General features: G+C 48.6%; 1 protein-coding gene across 1 annotated transcript in view; it reads right to left on the bottom strand.

The window, feature by feature from the left end:
* HPS3 (HPS3 biogenesis of lysosomal organelles complex 2 subunit 1) overlaps positions 1-22,230 on the bottom strand; it is a 472,707-nt gene that overhangs the window by 205,361 nt on the left and 245,116 nt on the right. The window contains exon 12 of the mRNA XM_085635071.1: positions 5,032-5,217. Within this exon, the coding sequence (XP_085491197.1) occupies positions 5,032-5,217 (186 nt within the window). The remainder of the gene's footprint in view (positions 1-5,031; positions 5,218-22,230) is intronic.

Here is a 22,230-nt window from a genome sequence, read left to right as displayed (position 1 = left end):
GTCCACCAGCAGGATGCAGGAGGCCATCAGACCCAATAGCCTGAGGGTCATCCTGACCGATAACCGGAATAGAGGCTGAAAGATCAGAATCATAGCCCGAATATCCCGGACTCGCTGTTCGGGAGGATAGACCCGAAACTGCATTGTGTCCAGAACCGCTCCGATGAAGAGGAGCTTCTGAAAGGGAGTCAGGTGTGACTTCGGCACGCTGATGGAAAACCCCAGCAAATGCAGGAGGTCAGCCGTAGTCTGGAGGTGGGTGACGACAGCCTGGGGCCAGCCCGCCTTCAACAGCCAGCCGTCGAGATAGGGCAAGACTGGAACCCATGAGCTGCGCAGATGAGCTGCGACCATCGCCATCACTTTCATGAACACCAGAGGGGCGCTGGTAAGGCCAAAGGGGAGCACGGTAAACTGAAAATGCTCGTGGCCTACCATGAACCGCAGGTAACGCCGGTGGGCCGGCGGGACGGGGATGTGAAAGTAAGCGTCCTGCAAGTCCAATGCTACCATCCAGTCTCCAGGGTCGAGGGCAGACAGGATCTGAGCGAGCGTCAACATTTTGAACTTCTCCTTCCAGAGAAAGCGGTTGACGTCCCTGAGATCCAAGATAGGATGCAGGCCTTTGTCCTTCTTGGGCACCAGAAAGCACGACCTACTTCTGGGACAGGAACGAGCTCGATGGCTCCCTTGGCCAAGAGTGGCAAAACTTACTGTTGGAGAAGGGTCAGATGATCCTCTGACATGCAATGGTACTGAGGTGGCATTGTTGGAGGGGTAGTCTCGTAGGGGAGGGAGTAGCCCCTTCAGACTATTTACAAAACCCACTTGTCCGACGTGATGGTGCACCAGTAGGGGAGGTGATGGTGAATTCTGCCGCCCACTGGCGTTTGGTGGCCCTGAAAGGTTGGGCTAGGAGGGTTTCGAGGCTGCTGCAGAGGGTGCTGTGGTGAACTGGCACGCCTGTTGGCCCCCAGAACCACAGCGCTGGTTCCCACGTCCCTGGCAGCGCAGAGGCTGAACAGCTTGCGCCAGCCTGTGTCTCTGGGCGGGACATGATGGGGCACCCTTCTGTAGCCACGAAAGGAAGACTGCGCAGGGCGGGTGGTGGATAGACCCAAGGACCTGGCCGTAGCCCGACGGTCCTTAAAGCGCTCCAGCGCACTGTCTGCCTTGTCGCGGAAAAGGTGACGGCCATCAAAGGGCACGTTCATAAGAGTGGATTGGACATCCCCCGAAAAACCAGTTGACCTCAACCAGGCATAACGTCGAAGGGCTACCGACATGAAATCGTCCTGCCTAGTGAGTCGGCAGTATCCAGCCCACAGCAGATGGTAAACTTGGCTGCGTCTCTCCCTTCGGCAACTGCTCGAGAGAGCACGGCCCCGGCCTCCTCCAGGCACTGAGGCAGCACTTGCACAACCGTTTCCCACACGGAGTGGCTGTAACGGCTCAACAGACATGCGGTGTTTACAGACAGCAGTCCCAAGCTGGAGGAAAAAACATCTTCCCAAGATGGTCCAGCTTTTTGGATTCCCTATCTGGTAGAGCAGTAGGGAATGCGCACTTGGAGTTGGAGGCTTGGACCACTAAGCTCTCAGGGGTAGAGTATTGGGAGAGCAAAGTGGGGTCGCCTGGGGCCGGGCTGTGGCATCGGGCAATCATCCTGTCCACAGGAGCCCCTGTGTTGGGCCTGAACCAGGTGCCCAAAAGGAGGTCCGTGAGGGCTTCATTAAATGGCAGCAGGGGCTCCGAAGAGCTCGCTGCCGGTTGAAGCCCCTCTGTCAGGAGGTTAGTCCTGACTGCCACTGTAGGTAGCTCGAGGTGGAGAGCCTCGGCCACCCTACGCAACATCACTGCGTATGACGCTCCTTCCTTCGTAGCCATGGTAGAAGAAGACAACATGCCAAGGTCTGGGGAGGTATCCAGACCACTGGCTTCCCCAAGTTCCTCTCTCCAGTCGTACCCGTCGGCACGTGGTCGTGGTGCCGGGGTGGAAGCGGCACCAGGGGAGGTGTAACAAGGTCGACCTGCGCCGATCCGGATCCAGGCCTGGATCCAAGCTGACCCTGCGGCGCCGACACTGAAGCTGCCGGCGTCGAAGGCCCAGTGCCCCAAGCCAAGTCCACGGGGCCTGAAGGCACGCCGTTGAAGGGCTGCCCAAAGATGGCGTGCATCGCTTCGTAAAACTGGCTGAGACGGGCAGGGGTCGCTCCCTGTCCCGGGAAGGGGGAGACCCAGAGCGACCCTTCGGACTCCGCATACGGAGCCGCGGGAGGGGTACCCCCGCATCCCTCGTCACGCCGGCCGACAGATGGGGAGAAGTCAAAGAGCGACAATGCTTCTTTGACTTCTTCTTGTGCTTCCACTTACCTGACCCCGAGTGCGAACACTTGGATGAAGAATGGTGGTGGCTCCGCAACCGGTCCCTCGACCTCCTACACGACCGGGACCTTGAGCGACGCGGAGGCGACCGACGGGCCTCGAGTGGGTTTCGGGACCGCTCCTGCAAAGACAAGGTCCATGGTCTGGCAGCCAGAGCACAACTTGGGGTTGTGGCTGCGCTCCAGACAGTAGAGGCACACGTGGTGCAGATCCGTCACCGACATCAGTCGGTTACAGGAACTTCAAGCCTTGAAGCAGGGCATCCCTCGTGCACCAGGAGTCGATGGACTAAAACAACGAAGTTGACAAAAGTCATGAAAAAGTCAGTCAAAAAGTGACTGGAGGTACCACTCTCTGCGGATCTGCTCTTGCTGGCGCAGAAGAAAGAAACAACTGACATCAGCAAGAGAGGGCGACGTATATGTAGCTACTGCGATATCATCCCAGCAGCCACGACGCTGAACGTGGAGTCTACCGACGCCACCTTCCGACGCGCAGGGGTACTGCTGACAAAAAAACTTTCTGGATCCAGTCTGACGCCTGGGGATAATTCTAAGGTAAAGAATCTATAACTAACGGTTTCTTTCTGATATGGTTTGTCCCATTCTTACCCTTCCATACTCTCCCCCTTCCTTAACTTCCCTTGGGAACTCCTACGTTCCAATTTAGTTGTTCCTGAGTGGAGTGTCCGTTGGCTGCCTCCGTCTGTCGCATGAATACAGTCTTCCTCGTTACCTTGTGTGGAGTGAAGACATTTCAACAGAGTGCTATGATCCACTGTGATCGTACACCCGTGCTCACGGTTGTTTAAATGCATGTGTATCAGATATTACGTCTACATAGAGCATTCAAAGGAATCAAATGTGAACCCATGTTATAGTGACACAAATTAGTTGTTACTTACACCTTCATTCGATGTAAAACCGCACGTCTTGGGAAAACGTGGACCAAGAGTGTGGAGAGAGAATTGCTTATCTGCTCGAGAATCGGCTAGTTACATAAACAAACGGACGACTGACGTGAGCGGTGTCCGCGCGCAGTATGTGTTAGTACCACCCATTTAAGGATATATTACTAAGAGGTGATGGTATGTGTTCCAGAAACTAATCTGTTAACACCAAAAACAGTGGCATGCAAAAGATTTTTAAATGTTACATTCGTAAATTTACCTGACAAGCACTATGGGTGGCGCATAACATACGCAGACATAAGATAGTGATGTTCCTCAAGACAGTGCCCCTTTGTCCGTAAGGACTACAAGTTTTGTACAGCTAGTTTGTGCCAACCTGTGGTTGAAATATGATCTTCTGCACCGTGTACAGGTGCAGAGGGAAGCCATATGGGAAGTCTCTGTTTTCGAGCTGAGTTGGCAGATGGGCAAATGAAAAGTATCTTTTGCAGCATGTCAAAATTAAAATGGCGAATCAGGGCGAATCATTGTTGGGTGTCCAGGTAAGAAGAAGAGAGCAGCAAACAAACCTGTGCCATGCCACTAGCTGCGTTGCTCATTACAGAGAAACAGAATAAAATAATGTTGAGGCAAACAGAGAAATGTATTACAAAGAAATACCTCACTTCAGAAAAAAGATGTTACAAAGAAAAATTATTTTAGTTTTCTTTACCGAAAACTAAAACACTAACAAAAAAGTGGTGTGATTTAAGACTTGTTAATAAGAGACATACATAAAAGGATTAAAGATGCTGCTTATGATAAGGACTAGTATGCAGGATAAAGTTAGGGGTAGGACTACTCAACTAAATGGTTAGGCTCTGGGACAGGGTAACGGCTAGTATAATGGTTCAGTTTGCAGTTAATTTTAAGATGAGGATTAGTTTAGCAGAAGGTGGCCAAAATATTTTTTTTGTAAAGTTTTTTATTTAATTGACATTTCTCTGTAGTGATTTCTCTGTAAAGGTATTCCTCTGAAACAAATTTTCTCAGCAGTGATTTCTCCAGAGAAAGTAGTATTTGTTTTGTAAGGGACTTTTTGTAATGACTCAGAATTGCATCTCTCTCCATCAAAGAAATCACAGCCTTACCGTGGGGGACGTGTTAACGTCCACTCCATTCTGGTTTCACGGATGTTAAATATGCACTTACAATGCAGCAGTACATGCTCAAAGAACACATTGTCAACACACATGCTTCAAAGTGGCAAAGTGAACAAAAACAACAAAATAGAAAAGAAATGCAACATGTGTCAAATTATATATATTGCTTAAAAAGAAAGGGCACTTATGTCTTTTATATATTATAAAACTATATTGTATGGCTCCTTTTAGCATTTATAATACAGAATTGTACATGGTTAACTGTCAACAAGAAATGTTTTCTACACTAGTAGGCTAATGAAATAGCTGACAACTCTTACTCTCAGGTAGGGGTATATGATGTTACTTAGAGCTCCAAGGTGTGAAACTGAAGACAAACACACATGCAATGCTATATATTATGTGTAAACACATGCTGCCAGCTTCAGCAGACTATTAGTAAAGTTCTGTAGTTGTTCATTAGTTTTGTTACGGTCAATGTGTAAGGAACACGAATTACGACCTGCAATAGGCTGTCAAATATCACTAGAATTACCCAGATTGCATAGAAGACAGGAGGAACTCTCAAGCTACCACAAGTTTACAAATACATACCTTGAAAAATAGTTGTGCTTCGGTTAGATTGAGTTTGCTGTGTTCATGTAAAGCCACCATCGATGCAACCAGCACACCTGGCCGAGACTCTATCATTGTAATTGACAATTGCGTTGGATGAATCTGTTCCTTTTTTCGTTGGATTAGTAATCGTGGTTCATCTAAAAACCCACACAGCAGCATCATCTAGGGAAATACACAACCATGTTCAAGTTGGTTATTGATTAAATACAAGCAGTGGTAACAAGCTGGAACAAAAAAGGCTTGTTCTAAATCTTTGCCAATGACATTCTTTTCTTTAATCTTCAAGTTATTTGAGCACCATGTCTTAGCAGTACATGAGTTTCAGAACCTGAACAGACAACGACAAAACGTAATAATATTTTAATCATCATCATGCATTTTTAAATATATTTTCAAATGCAGGTGGAGGAGGTAGAGATATTTAAATGAAAGCGGTTCTTCAGAAAATAAGCATATTTCAGATTTAATCCCTTTTTTACTTAGGAAAGTTCATCTGCTCGTATCTCTCAGAAGCTATGATATGAAAACCGTTAGTCTGCTTCACAAATAATTGAGACAAATGAACCTGTGCATCAAGCCTTCTCTTCAAAATATATTAAATAAGGATCCCCATGCACTATATTCTGTAAGACTGAAACTAAATCACTCCACCCTCTAGAACATATATGTGATTACATAAAGGTTCTTGCCGAATTAATGGCATCAATAATATGAATGAATACATTACTTTAACCCTCATCTTTGTGAAATAACATAATTGTGTAATCTTTTTTCTAGATCTAATTTGCACTTTTCAGTTACAATTACTTTTTTTCACATAGTGTTTATTACTTCTGTTCTGAAGAAGTGCTGTCAAAAATGACTGTTCTCTCATTTATAGGTTTCGGATACATGAAGAGCTGAATTGGACCTACCAATATTGAAGTGGAACTTCTAGGCTACATACACATTATGGTACACAATCTGTTAACTTACTGATCAATTTGGCAGCTCAACAATTACAGGCTTCTCCTATAATGAGACATCATTACTCTCAATTATTTCCTTTATGGATCCTAATTACATGTTGTGAGAAACTTGAGAGGTACTTACTACATCTGGTGAAGATTATTACGCTAGGTTGAGGGATTTACCAGGTGCACGAAATACCTCCTATTACGAGTTTCTGCCCTTGGTATGAGGTGTAAGAATTTGGATGAGAAGATTTATCACACTAAAATCTGCTTGTTTTGGCAATTTTTTGGCCATTTTCCCACAATATATTAAGCAACGTATTTCCTGGCAATATGTATCAGGGAAAAACTGCAGGCAAGTGATACTTCTCACATAACTAGCACGTCGGATCCCTGCTACACCTTTGCTTCAAAGAAAACCTGGTAAAAAGCAGGAAAGCCTTGGAAAGTCAGCTCTTTGGATAGGCATGTGGATCTCACCTAACAACAGAATTAGAGTGATATGAACATGGCAGTCCTTTTCTGGTTGTGGGTTCCTACCAGTGCAATCAGTTTTCCATAAGTATTAGACCTCTAGAGACTGTATAGTGTATTTGGTGAGGACTTCTAAGGAACAACCTCTTTAGCACCACAAGAAGACTTTTTGGACCAAGACCAGGTCTTGGAAGTTGCTGCCTTCTCCACTTTCCCGAGACTTGGACCTATCCTTGAACACTTGAGAAGCCCTCTGGTGCCTTGCTCGGAAATAAAGTAGCCTAAGAAAGGAGAAGAGATGCCTTTATGTGGAGCAAAATGTCAAGTTTAACCAGGCCTGTGTGGCAGTAATGTTTCTTTTGTTAAGAATTCCTTGGACTTATTCCGCTTAAACATAGAGCTGTGCCGGACGTCAACTCCTATGCAGAAGCACATATCACCTGCACAGAAGTGATGCACCAAGTGTAGTCTCTCTGGATTTTCGAAACCTCTCTGAGCTTTCTTGAATAAGTGTCCAAACTGGCCTGGTGGGAATGATAGAGTATAGAATCTTGCAAGGAACGAGGAGAAAGAGACCTATACAGTTGATTAAATTAGGTGCTACTTCCCTTTCCCAGGATGGATTTGAACCCACAGACCTCGCAGCAGGAGAACCCAGTCCTTGCTCGATGTATGCTGGTGTTTGGCTATATGATTAGAAACCCATATATGCCCGATGTAGGAGTAAACTAGGCATGCGGAAAAAGTGAAGATGAGTCTAATGTAAAACGCTCGAGAACCCATAAATTGGAGGGCCATACTGTAACTTGCTAATGCTGGAGCAGAGTTTTCTGTTGAAAATTCATTGGGTTTTGAAGCTTCAGTTGTCTATATGTGGTAAAATTAAAATTATTATAAATGTGCGTGTTTATTAAATAAACGTTGCTGTGTGCTGTTTATTTTAAAGCACAAAACGCTTTTGAATTAATGCTTTTCTTATGTCGCAAAAGCTAGATAATTACATACACATAAGGGTATTAGTGGGGTTAACACTGTTTAATCATTATGCTGTGGTAACATTGTTTTTGTCTTTTTTAATTAAGATTATGCGTTTTGGCCTGTTACAAAATGGCCGACATTTGAAGCCTAGTCTCGAGTGAGAGTTTGTGATGAAAAAGGCCTTGCTGAATATGGATGCAAGTCATCTGACCACAGTCTTCGCCTGGTTAAACTTTTCCGTGAGGACAGCAGCACTGGGCCGGCATCCAAAAGGCTTCTGAGTAACCTTGGAGGACAATGGAGCTGTAATAAGTGAACTCTGAGCTCAGCGGAGGAAATGTGGTTGTTGAAAAGATACTTTAATATTCAGTTCCTGTTCTGTCTTTTTATTTTTGTGATTTTTCTGAGCGGAGATTTTTCAAATGTAGCGATGCTACATCCTTTTCCTTCTCGCTCTGCTCAGCGGTTCAGCGGATGAAGTAATATTAAATGTTTCTTTCCTTTGTTTGAATTATTATAAATATACTAGACTAGAGAGGGTTTGCGTCATTGCGTATTGCCATCTATGCCACTTCTTCCCAAACCTGCGTTGGTGAGGATCGTTGCTGTGAGGACGGCGTCTTGAGAGACTTTACTGAGAGACTTGTCCTGACCCATTCTGACGCTTAGCTAGAATAGGTAATTATGAGAAAAATGATTTTGCTATGATTGATTTACTTTGACTAATTTTAGATAAATTTCCATTATTATAATATGGTGTTGGTGGTTATTTCTTGTCAATTATTGAGTATTCCATTTTATTATTAATGTTTAGAATTATTGTTTAAATCAAGACTCAAAACAGTTCCATTTAGGTTTTATCGACCATGGTGCAGATGCAGGGTGTTTAGAAGGATTTTCTTCCCACAGGTTTAGTGGTAATAGAGTAATTGAGTGTATGTTAGTAAAATGGGCCCAAGTGTATGATGAGTATATGTGCGTGCAACTGTGAATTTACTCTATCTGTGGAAGTAGTTAAGATTTACATACCCTGATCTGGATCAATTTCCTGGTAGCAGAGATATGATGGTTTTGGAGATTGTTTTGATCTGATTAGATTGCTTGTACATTGGCTTTTTGATTTATTGATTATTGATTGATGTTGATATATGTACTAATACTATATGTTGGAGTCGTCATGTTGAGTTTTATGTAGTGCTTCTGGAATTTGGGAGCTAATAGCAGTTCCGTAGTAGGGCAGAGGGAAGTATATGCTGCTCTCGGGAAAGACAGGATTGTTGGTCCTGTATGTATGCAGGAAAAATGTGTGACAATTGAAGTTGTTGCGCGTCACATTGTCTGGTTCGGAATAAGTGACATCGTAGTGTGTTACTATTAGAAATATTTCTGGTATATAAGGAGTGCGTATGGTAGCGAAGGTTATCTGTGAAACTCTGGTCTTAAGTCCCAGGGATCCGTAAGGTTCACCGTTAAAGCTTATTGCGGGAGAAGTAATAGGTATTCTCTGAGCTTGTCTGAAGGACTGGGCAAGGGTAAGCTGCTGGGTTAATGTGTGTTATAATTCTGTAGTAGGGCAGATTGTTCGCTGTTCTCGGGAAGGCAGGATTCTGTGTGTATGTACTATATTCTTTTTCCGTATGAATGTGCGTGAATGTATAAGCATTTAGTTGATTGTAAAACTCTTTGGACAAGTCCTAGAGGAAACAGTTAATGAATGCATGTTAGAAGGGCAAAGTAGAGGGATGTGCTACTGTGTCAATGGGATTCTTGTGAAATAGATTTTTTTTTACTATTCTGTGGTTAGCGAAACAGACAATGGAGATGTTTATATGTTGTAACTAATAGATTTTGTAGAATTTGACACGAAGTCTACTGAAAAGTTTTTGTAAAGGAGGGGTAGACGAGTGACAGGAGACAGAGACTGCAGCGACTGTTGACGTCATATAGACCGCGCTCTGATTGGATAGTGGATCAGTACAGTGCTTGCGCTAGGATTGGTGTGTTGGTGTGAGCCGCGCAAGGATTGGAAAGGATTTTAGTGACGTAGACGTTCCAGGATTGGTGCGTTAGTTTGAGTCGCGCTGTTATTGGATAAAATATCGTATTATTCAGTTGTAATACGGAAAGGATTAAAAAGAGTTGGTAAACGTTAAAATGTATTACCAAGAGGAGAAAAAGAAAAAAACATTGTTCGGAAAAATCAAAAAGTGGTTCGACAAAGATAAGGATGTTAAAACAAGAGAGGGTGAATTGTTACCTCCATCGAAAACGCCTGCATCCTTCATGGCTGCAAGATATGGGTATCATACTTGTATATGGTTGGAAAATTGGGTTAGGTATACCAAGGAAGATGGTGTTCTAGCATTTCCAGAACATGGTTCATTTAATTTGGCCGTGTTGAAAAATTTACGGGAAAAGATGTTGTGTCTTGACCCAAGACCAAGGCTGCCACAGTTTGAGGCTCTGGTAGAGTGGGAAGAGGAAGTGCATGAGCGAGAAAAGCAGAGGTCTGGAGGACACTATAGGTATATGTTTGGAAGGAGACATGATCGTGAAACTCATCATGATCGAATGAAAAGATGGCGGGATGCTAGTATGTCAGAGGGATTATATCCTATGAGAACAGTTGAAGAAAGGGTTCCTGAGGCAGAAGCGAAAAGATATGGAGTTAATGAATATGAGGATGAGGTCTTGAATGACATGATTTACAAAAGACCACCTCCATATAGACCAGAACCAGAAGAGAGCACACCAGTTGTTTCTCCGATAAGAGATACATTGCGTATCATAGAGACAGAAAATGTGACACCTGAGTTAAGAAGTGGTAATCCTTTCAGAGAAAAGGAGAGAGAGAAAAGATGTGGTGAAGAGAATACGAGAGAATTAGCCAGAACGACATCGGAGTTGTCCGAAAAGATTAGAGAGCTGACGAAAGATCTGGAAGCTGTTACGGTGCCTGTAACAATAGGTCCAGTTATGCCTATTTTTGATAAGCAGAGGATAGGTGAAAATGGTTTGGTGATTCGATATGTTGGAAATAAAATGACAAATTTAGCAGGTCCTTCAGGAGATTCAGGAAGAAGGATAGAAAATGATGATTCAGGACAATCCAGACATGACACATGTAATGAAGGAGTGGATGCTAGTGAAGCTAGTTGTTCAGGAATGCCGATTTTAGAACCGCAGAAGAAAGTGGTTCCAGTGAGAAAATCTACTGAAATAACAGCTGAAGATTTGAATGAATGGATGAAAGTTCTTCAAAAGAGGTGTTGGAACTGGGGTTGCCAATTCACAAAGGTAGCCTGGCTCGTGGCAGGAAGGCTCCCGAAGGCCTCTGGTGTAACGTAGTCGTACAGCACGCACATCCAACCAAGCAGAGTTACGCACGCAATGATAACACACCACACCACTTGGGTTTAAAAACAAAACCTTTTATGTAGTAGGTCGTAGCAGGAAGTGATTTAGCATAAATTCATTTGTATCTATAAATAACTCCTATTCAGAAAATTAGCATGGAATCATTACTATCTGCGGATAACATATGTAATTCATTAGCATAAACTCATTACTATCTTCGAATAGCATAAGCAATAGATTAGCATGGATTCATTACTGTCTGTGAACAACTTATGCAGTAAAACAACATGAATTCATTAATCCATTAGGTATATCATATAGAGGAAATCAGCATGAAATCATTAATATCTGTGAACAACTTATGCCGTAAATCAACATTAATTCATCAATCCACTAGCTCTTCAACCCGCTCTTCTAGTGACACGATAACTGGGGTTCTTATCCCCTTGTAACAGGAACGATCTGGTATGGCTTACAGTCACCTCAGTGGAAAAGGGGGGTTCCAGATGGCACATTGGCGCTGTCCTAGTGGCTCTTTCCCCACCTCATACACTCGATGTGCTAAGGCCCGGGATGTCCCACTTCTCCCGGCGTGTCCTCAGCACCCTCGGCCCAGTCTTAGACTTTCCCGGGGAGGGGCGGATGCGGGGGCTGCCTCCGGTGAGACTGGAGACTTCTCGGCAGCCCTCCCGCGCTGTTGGGATCTCCGCCCCCCTCCCCGGGGATGTTACCTGTTCTCTTCGGCCCTCCGGGGCCCTTGCGCAGGCCTCTACGATGTCAGGGAAGTCCCGGAGTCGCTTCACCCCCGCCGTTGCAGTGCCGCTCGCAGGGAGTGCTTACGGCGCTCTGTGGAGGCTGGACGTGGGCGGGAGCGGGGGCGAGGCCTGAGACGCGGCCGGCGCTCTCGTCACGTGATAGAGGGGGGTTTCCTGGGAACGGCTGCGATCGTCAGGGGATAACACCGCCTATTTCTCCTCAGCGGACGCGGGGCCCTCGAGCGGGGCGGCCGGCCCTCCTGACAGTGGCAGTCACCTAGGGCAGCAGCGGTGAGTCTGGGACACCCGATTACGTCTTGGCTCTCGTGCTGCAGGACTCGGGCAGCGGCGGTGTATCGGGGCACTTAGCGCTTCCCAGCCTTAGGGGGATGTAGGTGCTTCAAAGAGTTAGTTCGACGGGGCTCAGCGCCTCAGGAAGGTTACGGCGCTCTTCAGAGTTAGCGCCTCAGGTGTCAGCGCCTCAGGGGGGTTACGGCGCTCTTCAGGTATAGCGCTTCAGGAGGTTTCTGGCATAGCGCTTCAGGAGGTTTCTGACATAGCGCTTCAGGAGGTTTCTGACATAGCGCTTCAGGAGGTTTCTGACATAGCGCTTCAGCAGTTCTTCATAGCTGATGATTCCTTATGGCGCTGATGGTACACGGCCCTTTCTCCTGACAAGGGGTTAGTTAGTCAGTTCGGGGGATGGGGGTTTGAGTAGGAGGCTGCTGCCAGTTAGGCCTCTCCTGATGGTCCCTAGGGGATTCCCTCACACTGGGCCAGGTCAGTGGGTTTGGTCAGGTATCCTCACGCAGCTTAGCGGGCAAGGCCTAGACCTAGTCACCCCTAGTGGTATAGGTGCCCCCTCCCCCTTCCGCCTAAACTCCAGCACAGGGTCCCCCCCAGGTCAGTGGTACCTCATCAACTCACTAGAAAGTTTCCCGCCCTTTCTATTTATACTCCCAGGTCAGGTGACCTCCCTCTATTCCGGAAGGTTCCAGGGCCTTCTACATTCTAGGGATGGTCAGGGGAACCAGGCTAGTGATGTCACAATACCTAAGGGTTCCAGGCAGCTCCTGGCAACTAGGGCGCTACTTGAAAGACCGCTCCGCAGTAGCAGGGGTCTGTGGCAGCCATCTTAGTGGTAGAGAGCACCTGCACCTTAACATTGACCAGCAATGGTAAGGTGCCCGAAGACCTAGAGCCAACCAAAAAGAGGGTGGAAAAATGAGGCAAGGGCGAAAAAAACACAGGGAAGGTCACCCTAGGGCGGACAGGTCTAACAGGCGCCCCCCCCAGCCGAAAGTGGGGAGACCTACCCAACCTCTAGGGAGCTCTCCTCGCTAAGGCGGAAAAACCGGGAGAGACCGTCCGCATTGGCGTGGTCAACTCCGGGCCGATGTTCCACCCGAAAGTCCATCCCCTGTAGGGAAATGGACCACCTTAGCAACTTTGGGTTCTCGCCTCTCATTTGCATGAGCCAGCGAAGGGGGCGGTGGTCGGTCTGTATGAGGAAGTGAGAACCAAAAAGGTATGGTCTCAACTTCTTCAACGCCCAGACCACCGCAAAGGCTTCACGTTCAATGGTGCTCCACCGTTGTTCCCTGGGAAGGAGCCTTCTAGATATAAAAGCCACCGGTTGATCTTGGCCATCCTGGTTCAGTTGCGAGAGCACAGCGCCTATACCATGCTCAGAGGCGTCTGTCTGCACGATGAATTCCTTGGTATAGTCAGGAGTCCTAAGCACCGGGGCGGTGCACATTGCCTGCTTCAAGGTGTCAAATGCCTCCTGGCAAGCAGCTGTCCAGTTGACTTTCCGTGGTTGCTTTTTAGATGTCAATTCAGTCAGGGGGGCAACGATGGTTCCATACCCCCTGACAAACCGGCGGTAATATCCAGTGAGTCCGAGAAAGGCTCGGACCTCAGTCTGGGTCTTGGGGGGCTCCCAGGCCAATATGGCCTCAATCTTGGCCTGGAGGGGCTGCACCTTACCCCCGCCCACCAGGTGTCCCAGGTAAACGACAGATCCCTGTCCGATCTGGCACTTGCTGGCCTTGATGGTTAGACCAGCTCGTTGCAGAGCCCGCAGCACCTCCTGGAGATGCTGCAGATGGTCCTCCCAGCCGCTACTGAAGACAGCTATGTCGTCCAGGTAGGCCGCTGAGAAGGACTCCATGCCAGATAGCACCTGGTTCACCAACCGCTGGAACGTGGCCGGAGCATTCTTGAGCCCAAAGGGCATCACTTTAAATTGAAAGTGGCCCTCGGGGGTGGAGAACGCCGTTTTCTCCCGTGCTCCGTCCGCCATGGCAATCTGCCAGTACCCTGACGTCAGGTCAATGGTACTAAGGTACCGGGCTGCTCCCAGCCGGTCAATCAGCTCATCCGCCCGAGGGATCGGATGAGCGTCCGTCTTGGTGACGGAATTCAAACCCCGATAATCCACACAGAACCGAAGTTCTGGTGTGGTGCCCGGTGGGGCCGCTTTCGGCACCAACACTACCGGACTTGCCCAAGGGCTGCTGGAGGGCTCGATAACTCCTAGCTCCAGCATCTTGGTCACCTCCCCCTGGATACTATTCTTCACTTTGTCGGACAGCCGATAAGACTTGGCTTTAACCGGTGGGCTGTCCCCTGTGTCCACGTCATGGGTACACAGATGTGTGATTCCAGGCGTGAGGGAGAACAACGAGGCGTACTGCTCCAGTACCTGGCGGCAGTCCCTCCGTTGCTCCGGGGTCAAGGATGGGGAGAGGACCACTCCCTCTACCGTGCCATCCTTTTCGTGGGCCGCCAGAAGGTCAGGAAGAGGTTCGCTCTCTTCCTCCTCGCTTCCATCCGTCACCATGAGGAGGGTCATCTCCGATCTCTCATGGTGCGGCTTCAGGCGGTTGGCGTGGAACACCCGATGGGGTTGCCGGGGGGTCTTCAAGTCTACTACATAGGTGGTCTGGCCTCGCCGCTCCACAATCTCGAACGGACCAGTCCATCGGTCCTGGAGGGCGCTAAGCTCCCCAGGCTCCATGACCCACACCTTCTGTCCAGCATCCAACTCCACCGTCCGAGCGTTGCGGTCATACCACTCCTTCATGACGGCTTGACTGGCCTCTAGATTGGTTGAGGCCTCCTTCCACAGCTTGGCCATCTGGCTGCGGAATGCCAGCATATAGCTGACAACATCCCGGGGAAGCTTCATCGAAGTCTTCTCCCATCCCTCTTTGACAAGGCTGAGGGGCCCCCTAACGGGATGGCCGTAGAGCAGCTCAAAGGGGCTGAACCCGACTCCCTTCTGCGGCACCTCGCGGTACGAAAATAGCAAGCAAGGGAGGAGGATGTCCCATTTCCGCCTCAAGTCCTCTGGCAGGCTCCGGATCATCCCCTTTAAGGTCTTGTTAAAACGCTCTACGAGTCCGTTAGTCTGGGGGTGATAAGGAGTGGAGAACCGATAGGTCACCCCGCACTCCTTCCACATGGCCTTCATATAGGCTGACATGAAATTTGTGCCCCTATCCGACACCACGACCTTGGGGAATCCCACTCGGGTAAAAATCCCCATTAGGGCCCGCGCCACCACGGGTGCAGTGATGGTCCTCAGAGGAATGGCCTCCGGGTACCGGGTGGCGTGGTCCACTAACACCAGGATGAACCGGTGTCCCGAAGAAGTCGGAGGGTCCAATGGTCCCACAATGTCGATCCCGACCCGCTCAAAAGGGGTCCCGACTACCGGAAGCGGTTCCAAGGGGACCTTCACCTTGGTTCCTGTTTTGCCACTTGCCTGGCATGTCTTGCAGGTCTTGCAGTAGGTGTCAGAGGCAACTCTCATCCTGGGCCAATAAAAATGCGGAACTAACCGCGCGAAAGTCTTGTCCTGGCCCAGGTGTCCAGCTAGAGGTATCTCATGGGCTAACTCCAGCAAAAAGGTCCGGTAGCATTGGGGCACGACTAAGGCCCTTGAAGATCCATGCACCGGAACCTTCGGCTCGCTATACAGGAGGCCATCCTCCCAGTAAACGTGGTAATTACCAGATTCCTTATTAGTCGCTTGAGCTGTGGCCTGTCGCCGCATGCCTTCAAGCGTGGGGCATTCTCTCTGGCCCCGGCGAAATTCCTCCCGGGTAGGCCCTCCTTCCACGCACCAACCGGCCGGGATAGGCAGGTCCCCCACAGGAACAACATCCACCTCCGCGGATTCTGGAGCCACAACCGCCGGCTCCTCTTCCACCCCACGGGGGGTATCCACCTCCTCTACTGGTCCAACTTCGGGTTGGGCTGTACTTTCGGGCTCCAACTCGGTGTGAGCTCTCTGCCGGGCAGCTATGGACCTTGTGACCACACAGGCCCATCCTGGTAACCCCAGCATTTCTGTGTGGGCTCGTAGCTCCACTTCCTTCCAGATATTGGTCTCCAAGTCGTTCCCGAGCAGACAGTCCACCGGCAGGGCAGGGCTCACGGCAACTTTTAAGGGGCCTATGACTCCTTCCCACTCAAAGGAAACCTGAGCCACCGGGTAATGACTCAGGCTGCCATCGGCCAATACGGCCGGATGGAACATGTCAGGGATCAACTGCTCCGGGGACACCAGCCGCCTTACTACGGTGGTCATGCTAGCACCTGTGTCCCTCAAAGCCTCCACCTCCTGTCCGTTCACCTGCACCCTCTGCCGGTATTTGGCAGTATTCGATGGTAAGGAAATCACTGGAACCTCTTCCCTATCCCCCAGTGAGACAAGGGTCAGGCCTGTCCACTCCCCCTCCCTATCTAGGGGCAACTCCACCCCAAGCGCTATACTAGCCACCCCAGGGGGCTTACCTCCTGTGGGGGCGGGAGTTCTTTTGCGACACTGGGCATCCCCCTTATAGTGTCCCACCTCCCCACATTCATAGCACTTGACTATTCTGGGTGGTTGACCCTTGTCAGGGTGAGTGGACTTTGGGAAACTGGACTGAGAGGGGGTCCCTACACCTTTCCCAAACTGCCTGTTTGGTGGGCCTCGGGAGAGCTCCTTCTTTTTATCTCCCCCCTCTTTCCTCTGGGGGGTGCTCTGTCCACCCTTCGGGCCATCTGCCCCGGAACCCTTAAAGGTCACTCGGGTACTAACCCAAGTGTCCGCCTCTTCCGCAAGTGTCCGGGGGTCGGTCAACTTGCGGTCCACCAAGTGTTGGCGCAGCTCCGGAAAACACTTATCCAAGAGGTGCTCTCTCAGAAATAAATTGTACAGACCCTCAAAATCCTGCACCTCGCTGCCACGCACCCATCCATCTAAGGCCTTCCGGGCATAATCATAGAAATCCACCCAGTTCTGCGTGGTTAGCTTGTGACTGCTACGGAATCTCTGACGGTATCTCTCAGGGGTGAGGCCAAACTTTTTAAGCAGGGCCTCCTTCATCACCGGATAGTTGGTTTGGTCTACCTTCTCTAAATACAGGAGGGTGTCCCTCACTACAGGAGGTATATATCTGTACAGGCCACCCCCCCAGTAGCTTGTGGGCACCCCATGGACCTTCAGGGATACTTCGTACGCCTCCAACCACCGGTTGATGTCATCCCCCACCCCGTAACTAGCAATCACATCTTTTGGGAGGTAGAATTTAGGCTCCCGTGGAACCTCTGGTACGCTTGGTACGCTGCCACCATTTACATTCCTTTGCGCACTGATCCGTAATGCTCTCAACTCCAGTTCTTTGAGTTGGAGCTCATGCGCAAGCTTCCTTTCTTCCATTGCTAGCCTCTTATCTTCCTTTTCTTTTTCCAACTTTGCAAGCTCCCACCTTAGTAACCTCTCCTCTCTCCTGTCCTCATATTCCTCCGGCGAGGCACTCCTTCTAGACACACTACTACCTGCCCCAGAACGTCTCCCTGGCGACAAGGTTTCACTGACATCAACATGCAGCAGGTCTAGTTCTCCTGACGTGCCCGCCTCCCCTAAGGCCCCTTGCTCCTCTGGCTCCTCGTCCCCTTTCCTCTCTGGGTGGGCTAATACCCATGCTTGTAAGGCTTTACGGAGCTCTTCTCCTTTGGCTCTCTTCCCAACTGCCACCCCCATCCCCTGACAGAAACTCCTCAGCTGAACCACCGAGTATTCCTCTATGTTGGCTAGCTGGAACTCCATTCTGACAGGTGGGGACCCAGACAATATGAGTGAATATCAGGACGTAGGTAACAACTAGGGCAATCCTCTGGGCACACCGTTAGACAGTAGGGGCCACCTGGCTATGCTTGCTAAAACAATAGGTGTCCAATTGCGGCGTACTCTGCTTCACTGAAGGGTGCTGCACAACTACAGGTTTGTCATCCCACCGCTGAGCACCAAATTATGTTGGAACTGGGGTTGCCAATTCACAAAGGTAGCCTGGCTCGTGGCAGGAAGGCTCCCGAAGGCCTCTGGTGTAACGTAGTCGTACAGCACGCACATCCAACCAAGCAGAGTTACGCACGCAATGATAACACACCACACCACTTGGGTTTAAAAACAAAACCTTTTATGTAGTAGGTCGTAGCAGGAAGTGATTTAGCATAAATTCATTTGTATCTATAAATAACTCCTATTCAGAAAATTAGCATGGAATCATTACTATCTGCGGATAACATATGTAATTCATTAGCATAAACTCATTACTATCTTCGAATAGCATAAGCAATAGATTAGCATGGATTCATTACTGTCTGTGAACAACTTATGCAGTAAAACAACATGAATTCATTAATCCATTAGGTATATCATATAGAGGAAATCAGCATGAAATCATTAATATCTGTGAACAACTTATGCCGTAAATCAACATTAATTCATCAATCCACTAGCTCTTCAACCCGCTCTTCTAGTGACACGATAACTGGGGTTCTTATCCCCTTGTAACAGGAACGATCTGGTATGGCTTACAGTCACCTCAGTGGAAAAGGGGGGTTCCAGATGGCACATTGGCGCTGTCCTAGTGGCTCTTTCCCCACCTCATACACTCGATGTGCTAAGGCCCGGGATGTCCCACTTCTCCCGGCGTGTCCTCAGCACCCTCGGCCCAGTCTTAGACTTTCCCGGGGAGGGGCGGATGCGGGGGCTGCCTCCGGTGAGACTGGAGACTTCTCGGCAGCCCTCCCGCGCTGTTGGGATCTCCGCCCCCCTCCCCGGGGATGTTACCTGTTCTCTTCGGCCCTCCGGGGCCCTTGCGCAGGCCTCTACGATGTCAGGGAAGTCCCGGAGTCGCTTCACCCCCGCCGTTGCAGTGCCGCTCGCAGGGAGTGCTTACGGCGCTCTGTGGAGGCTGGACGTGGGCGGGAGCGGGGGCGAGGCCTGAGACGCGGCCGGCGCTCTCGTCACGTGATAGAGGGGGGTTTCCTGGGAACGGCTGCGATCGTCAGGGGATAACACCGCCTATTTCTCCTCAGCGGACGCGGGGCCCTCGAGCGGGGCGGCCGGCCCTCCTGACAGTGGCAGTCACCTAGGGCAGCAGCGGTGAGTCTGGGGCACCCGATTACGTCTTGGCTCTCGTGCTGCAGGACTCGGGCAGCGGCGGTGTATCGGGGCACTTAGCGCTTCCCAGCCTTAGGGGGATGTAGGTGCTTCAAAGAGTTAGTTCGACGGGGCTCAGCGCCTCAGGAAGGTTACGGCGCTCTTCAGAGTTAGCGCCTCAGGTGTCAGCGCCTCAGGGGGGTTACGGCGCTCTTCAGGTATAGCGCTTCAGGAGGTTTCTGGCATAGCGCTTCAGGAGGTTTCTGACATAGCGCTTCAGGAGGTTTCTGACATAGCGCTTCAGGAGGTTTCTGACATAGCGCTTCAGCAGTTCTTCATAGCTGATGATTCCTTATGGCGCTGATGGTACACGGCCCTTTCTCCTGACAAGGGGTTAGTTAGTCAGTTCGGGGGATGGGGGTTTGAGTAGGAGGCTGCTGCCAGTTAGGCCTCTCCTGATGGTCCCTAGGGGATTCCCTCACACTGGGCCAGGTCAGTGGGTTTGGTCAGGTATCCTCACGCAGCTTAGCGGGCAAGGCCTAGACCTAGTCACCCCTAGTGGTATAGGTGCCCCCTCCCCCTTCCGCCTAAACTCCAGCACAGGGTCCCCCCCAGGTCAGTGGTACCTCATCAACTCACTAGAAAGTTTCCCGCCCTTTCTATTTATACTCCCAGGTCAGGTGACCTCCCTCTATTCCGGAAGGTTCCAGGGCCTTCTACATTCTAGGGATGGTCAGGGGAACCAGGCTAGTGATGTCACAATACCTAAGGGTTCCAGGCAGCTCCTGGCAACTAGGGCGCTACTTGAAAGACCGCTCCGCAGTAGCAGGGGTCTGTGGCAGCCATCTTAGTGGTAGAGAGCACCTGCACCTTAACATTGACCAGCAATGGTAAGGTGCCCGAAGACCTAGAGCCAACCAAAAAGAGGGTGGAAAAATGAGGCAAGGGCGAAAAAAACACAGGGAAGGTCACCCTAGGGCGGACAGGTCTAACAAGAGGGATAAAGACTCACAGGCAATTGATGTGGCTAGGTTGCGTGTAGAATTGGAGGAGCTTGTTGCAGGGACAATTCCTACAGAAATTCTCAAAAATCATCATGATGGTGAATTGTTGTTCATGTGTAAGAATATTACCTGGAGAGCTAGAAATACACATGACAGATTGAGAGCAGTAGCGAATGAACAGGGAGTTGACATTGATAAGGTGAAAGCTCTGCAGAAGTCTTACAGGATGGATTTCACGGACAAAGATATTGAAAATCTGAATGGTGCTGGTAGAACAGGACAGATTAAAGAAATGATCGCGTTATTGCGAAGATGGGGTGATGTAGAAAAGTGGAAGGATAGGTGGTATAAGAAAAGGGAAGAATCAGGAGATAGGACTTATTCAGCATTTCCTGTGAGAGAAAAAGAGAAAGCATCTGCTACTGTTTATCCTATGAGAGAAATACCTGGAGGAGGATATGTACATGTTCCATGGACCAGACAGGATATTTTATCATTTACGAATGATTTTCCTCGACTGAGAGAAAAGCCCGTCGAGTGGTATAGGCAGGTAGATAGGTTTGTGAAATTGTCAAAAGTGCTGTGGGTTGACCTGAATAGTCTGTCTGATATAATTGTTCCAGCAGACTTGTGGACCGAGTGTAAAATAGTTGTGAGTTGGCCTACTGAGGAATATCCAAGAGATCAGAGAACAGGAGCACCAGATCCAGAGGTATGATCAGGTGATGGTATACCTGAAAAGTAAAGTACCTCCAAAGGAAACAGACTGGGTTAAGATAGATCGAACACATCAGGAAGCAAAAGAATCAGTTCATGCTTTTTACGAGAGGCTGATACTGGCTTTTAAACAATTCAGTGGAGATGAACACCTGGGTGACAAAGATTTGAGTCATTTTGTATACAGATTTGTATATGGCCTGAGACCTGGGATTGGTGAGAGAATTCGTGAGCATACAGTGGATTGGCAGAGTAAAAAAATAGATGAGATTCTGAGACATGCAAAATACTTCAGTGATGAAATTGAGGCAAAACAGAGAAAGCTGAAGGAGAAAGCAATGTGGGCACAGGTGAAAGTTGCGGAAAGACAAGAAGCACAGTTGGTGGAACAGGCGAATAATGCAGGAAACAATGCAGGGAATAGACCTAGGTATGCAGGGAAAGGAAAGGGAAATCTGGAGGAAGCAAAGAAAAAGTTCCCGTGTCACAACTGTGGCCAACTGGGACATTGGAGATCTGAGTGTACCAATCCACCATTAGTGAATAACGAAGGTAAAACCTTAAATCAACAGGTGCAGAACGAAGGGAATAATCAACAGCAACAACAGAAAGTTGTGAGACAGCAGAGTCAAGAGCCGAAACCGCCCTTGCCGCAGAATAGAGGGTCACAAAAGTATAATCAGGATTCAGGATTCTACAATGATGAGCAGGTAAACAAACCAAGGCGTTCTAACCAGGTACAACAGTACTTGTTAAAGAATGAAGAGAGTGAGTCTGAGGGTGATTATTGACGGTGCCGAAGAGAGGAGGAAGAGTGCATACTTGGTACAACTCTAGAAATAGACCAGGCAGGGCCATTTGTGGATGGGAAAATAAATGAAGAGGGTGTTACTTTTTTAGTAGACACAGGTGCAACAAGATCAACTGTCAGGTCAGCAGATATTAGAAATCTTCCTCTCTCGGATGAAGCAATCCAAGTAGTTGGTGTAGCGAATACACAAATCAGAACACGTCTTACTGAACCAGTAAGAGTACAGATAGGGAAATTTTCAGACATGCACAGATTTATTGTCTGTGACACAAGTCCAGTGAACCTGTTAGGTAGGGATCTATTGTGTAAGATGAACTGTACAATTTTTTGTACACCGGATGGAATAGCTTTTGAAACACCGGATGAGGATGTTTTGTACCGAGTGACTCTAGAAAATAGAGAGAGTGAGTTAATTGGTACATATGCTGTGTTTGATCCGGAAGATTTACCTAGAGAGCTGAGAGACACAGTGAAAAGGACAGTTTGGGATTTTACTGGAGAAGATGTGGGATTGATGAATAATGTGGATCCAGTGAAAATTGCAGTGAAAGAGGGAATTACTTATCCTAACATTCCTCAGTACAAAATGACACCAGAAATAATTGAAGGAATAACTCCTATAATTGAGAAGATGATTCAGCAGGGAGTTCTGAGAGAATTACTGAGTAGTCCTTGTAATTCA

This window comes from Triturus cristatus, chromosome 11 (genome assembly GCF_964204655.1).
Source record: "Triturus cristatus chromosome 11, aTriCri1.1, whole genome shotgun sequence".
In the NCBI taxonomy this organism is placed as follows: Eukaryota; Metazoa; Chordata; class Amphibia; order Caudata; family Salamandridae; genus Triturus; species Triturus cristatus.
Note: the sequence above shows the minus strand (reverse complement) of the source record. Positions and strands in the feature narration are given on the sequence as shown.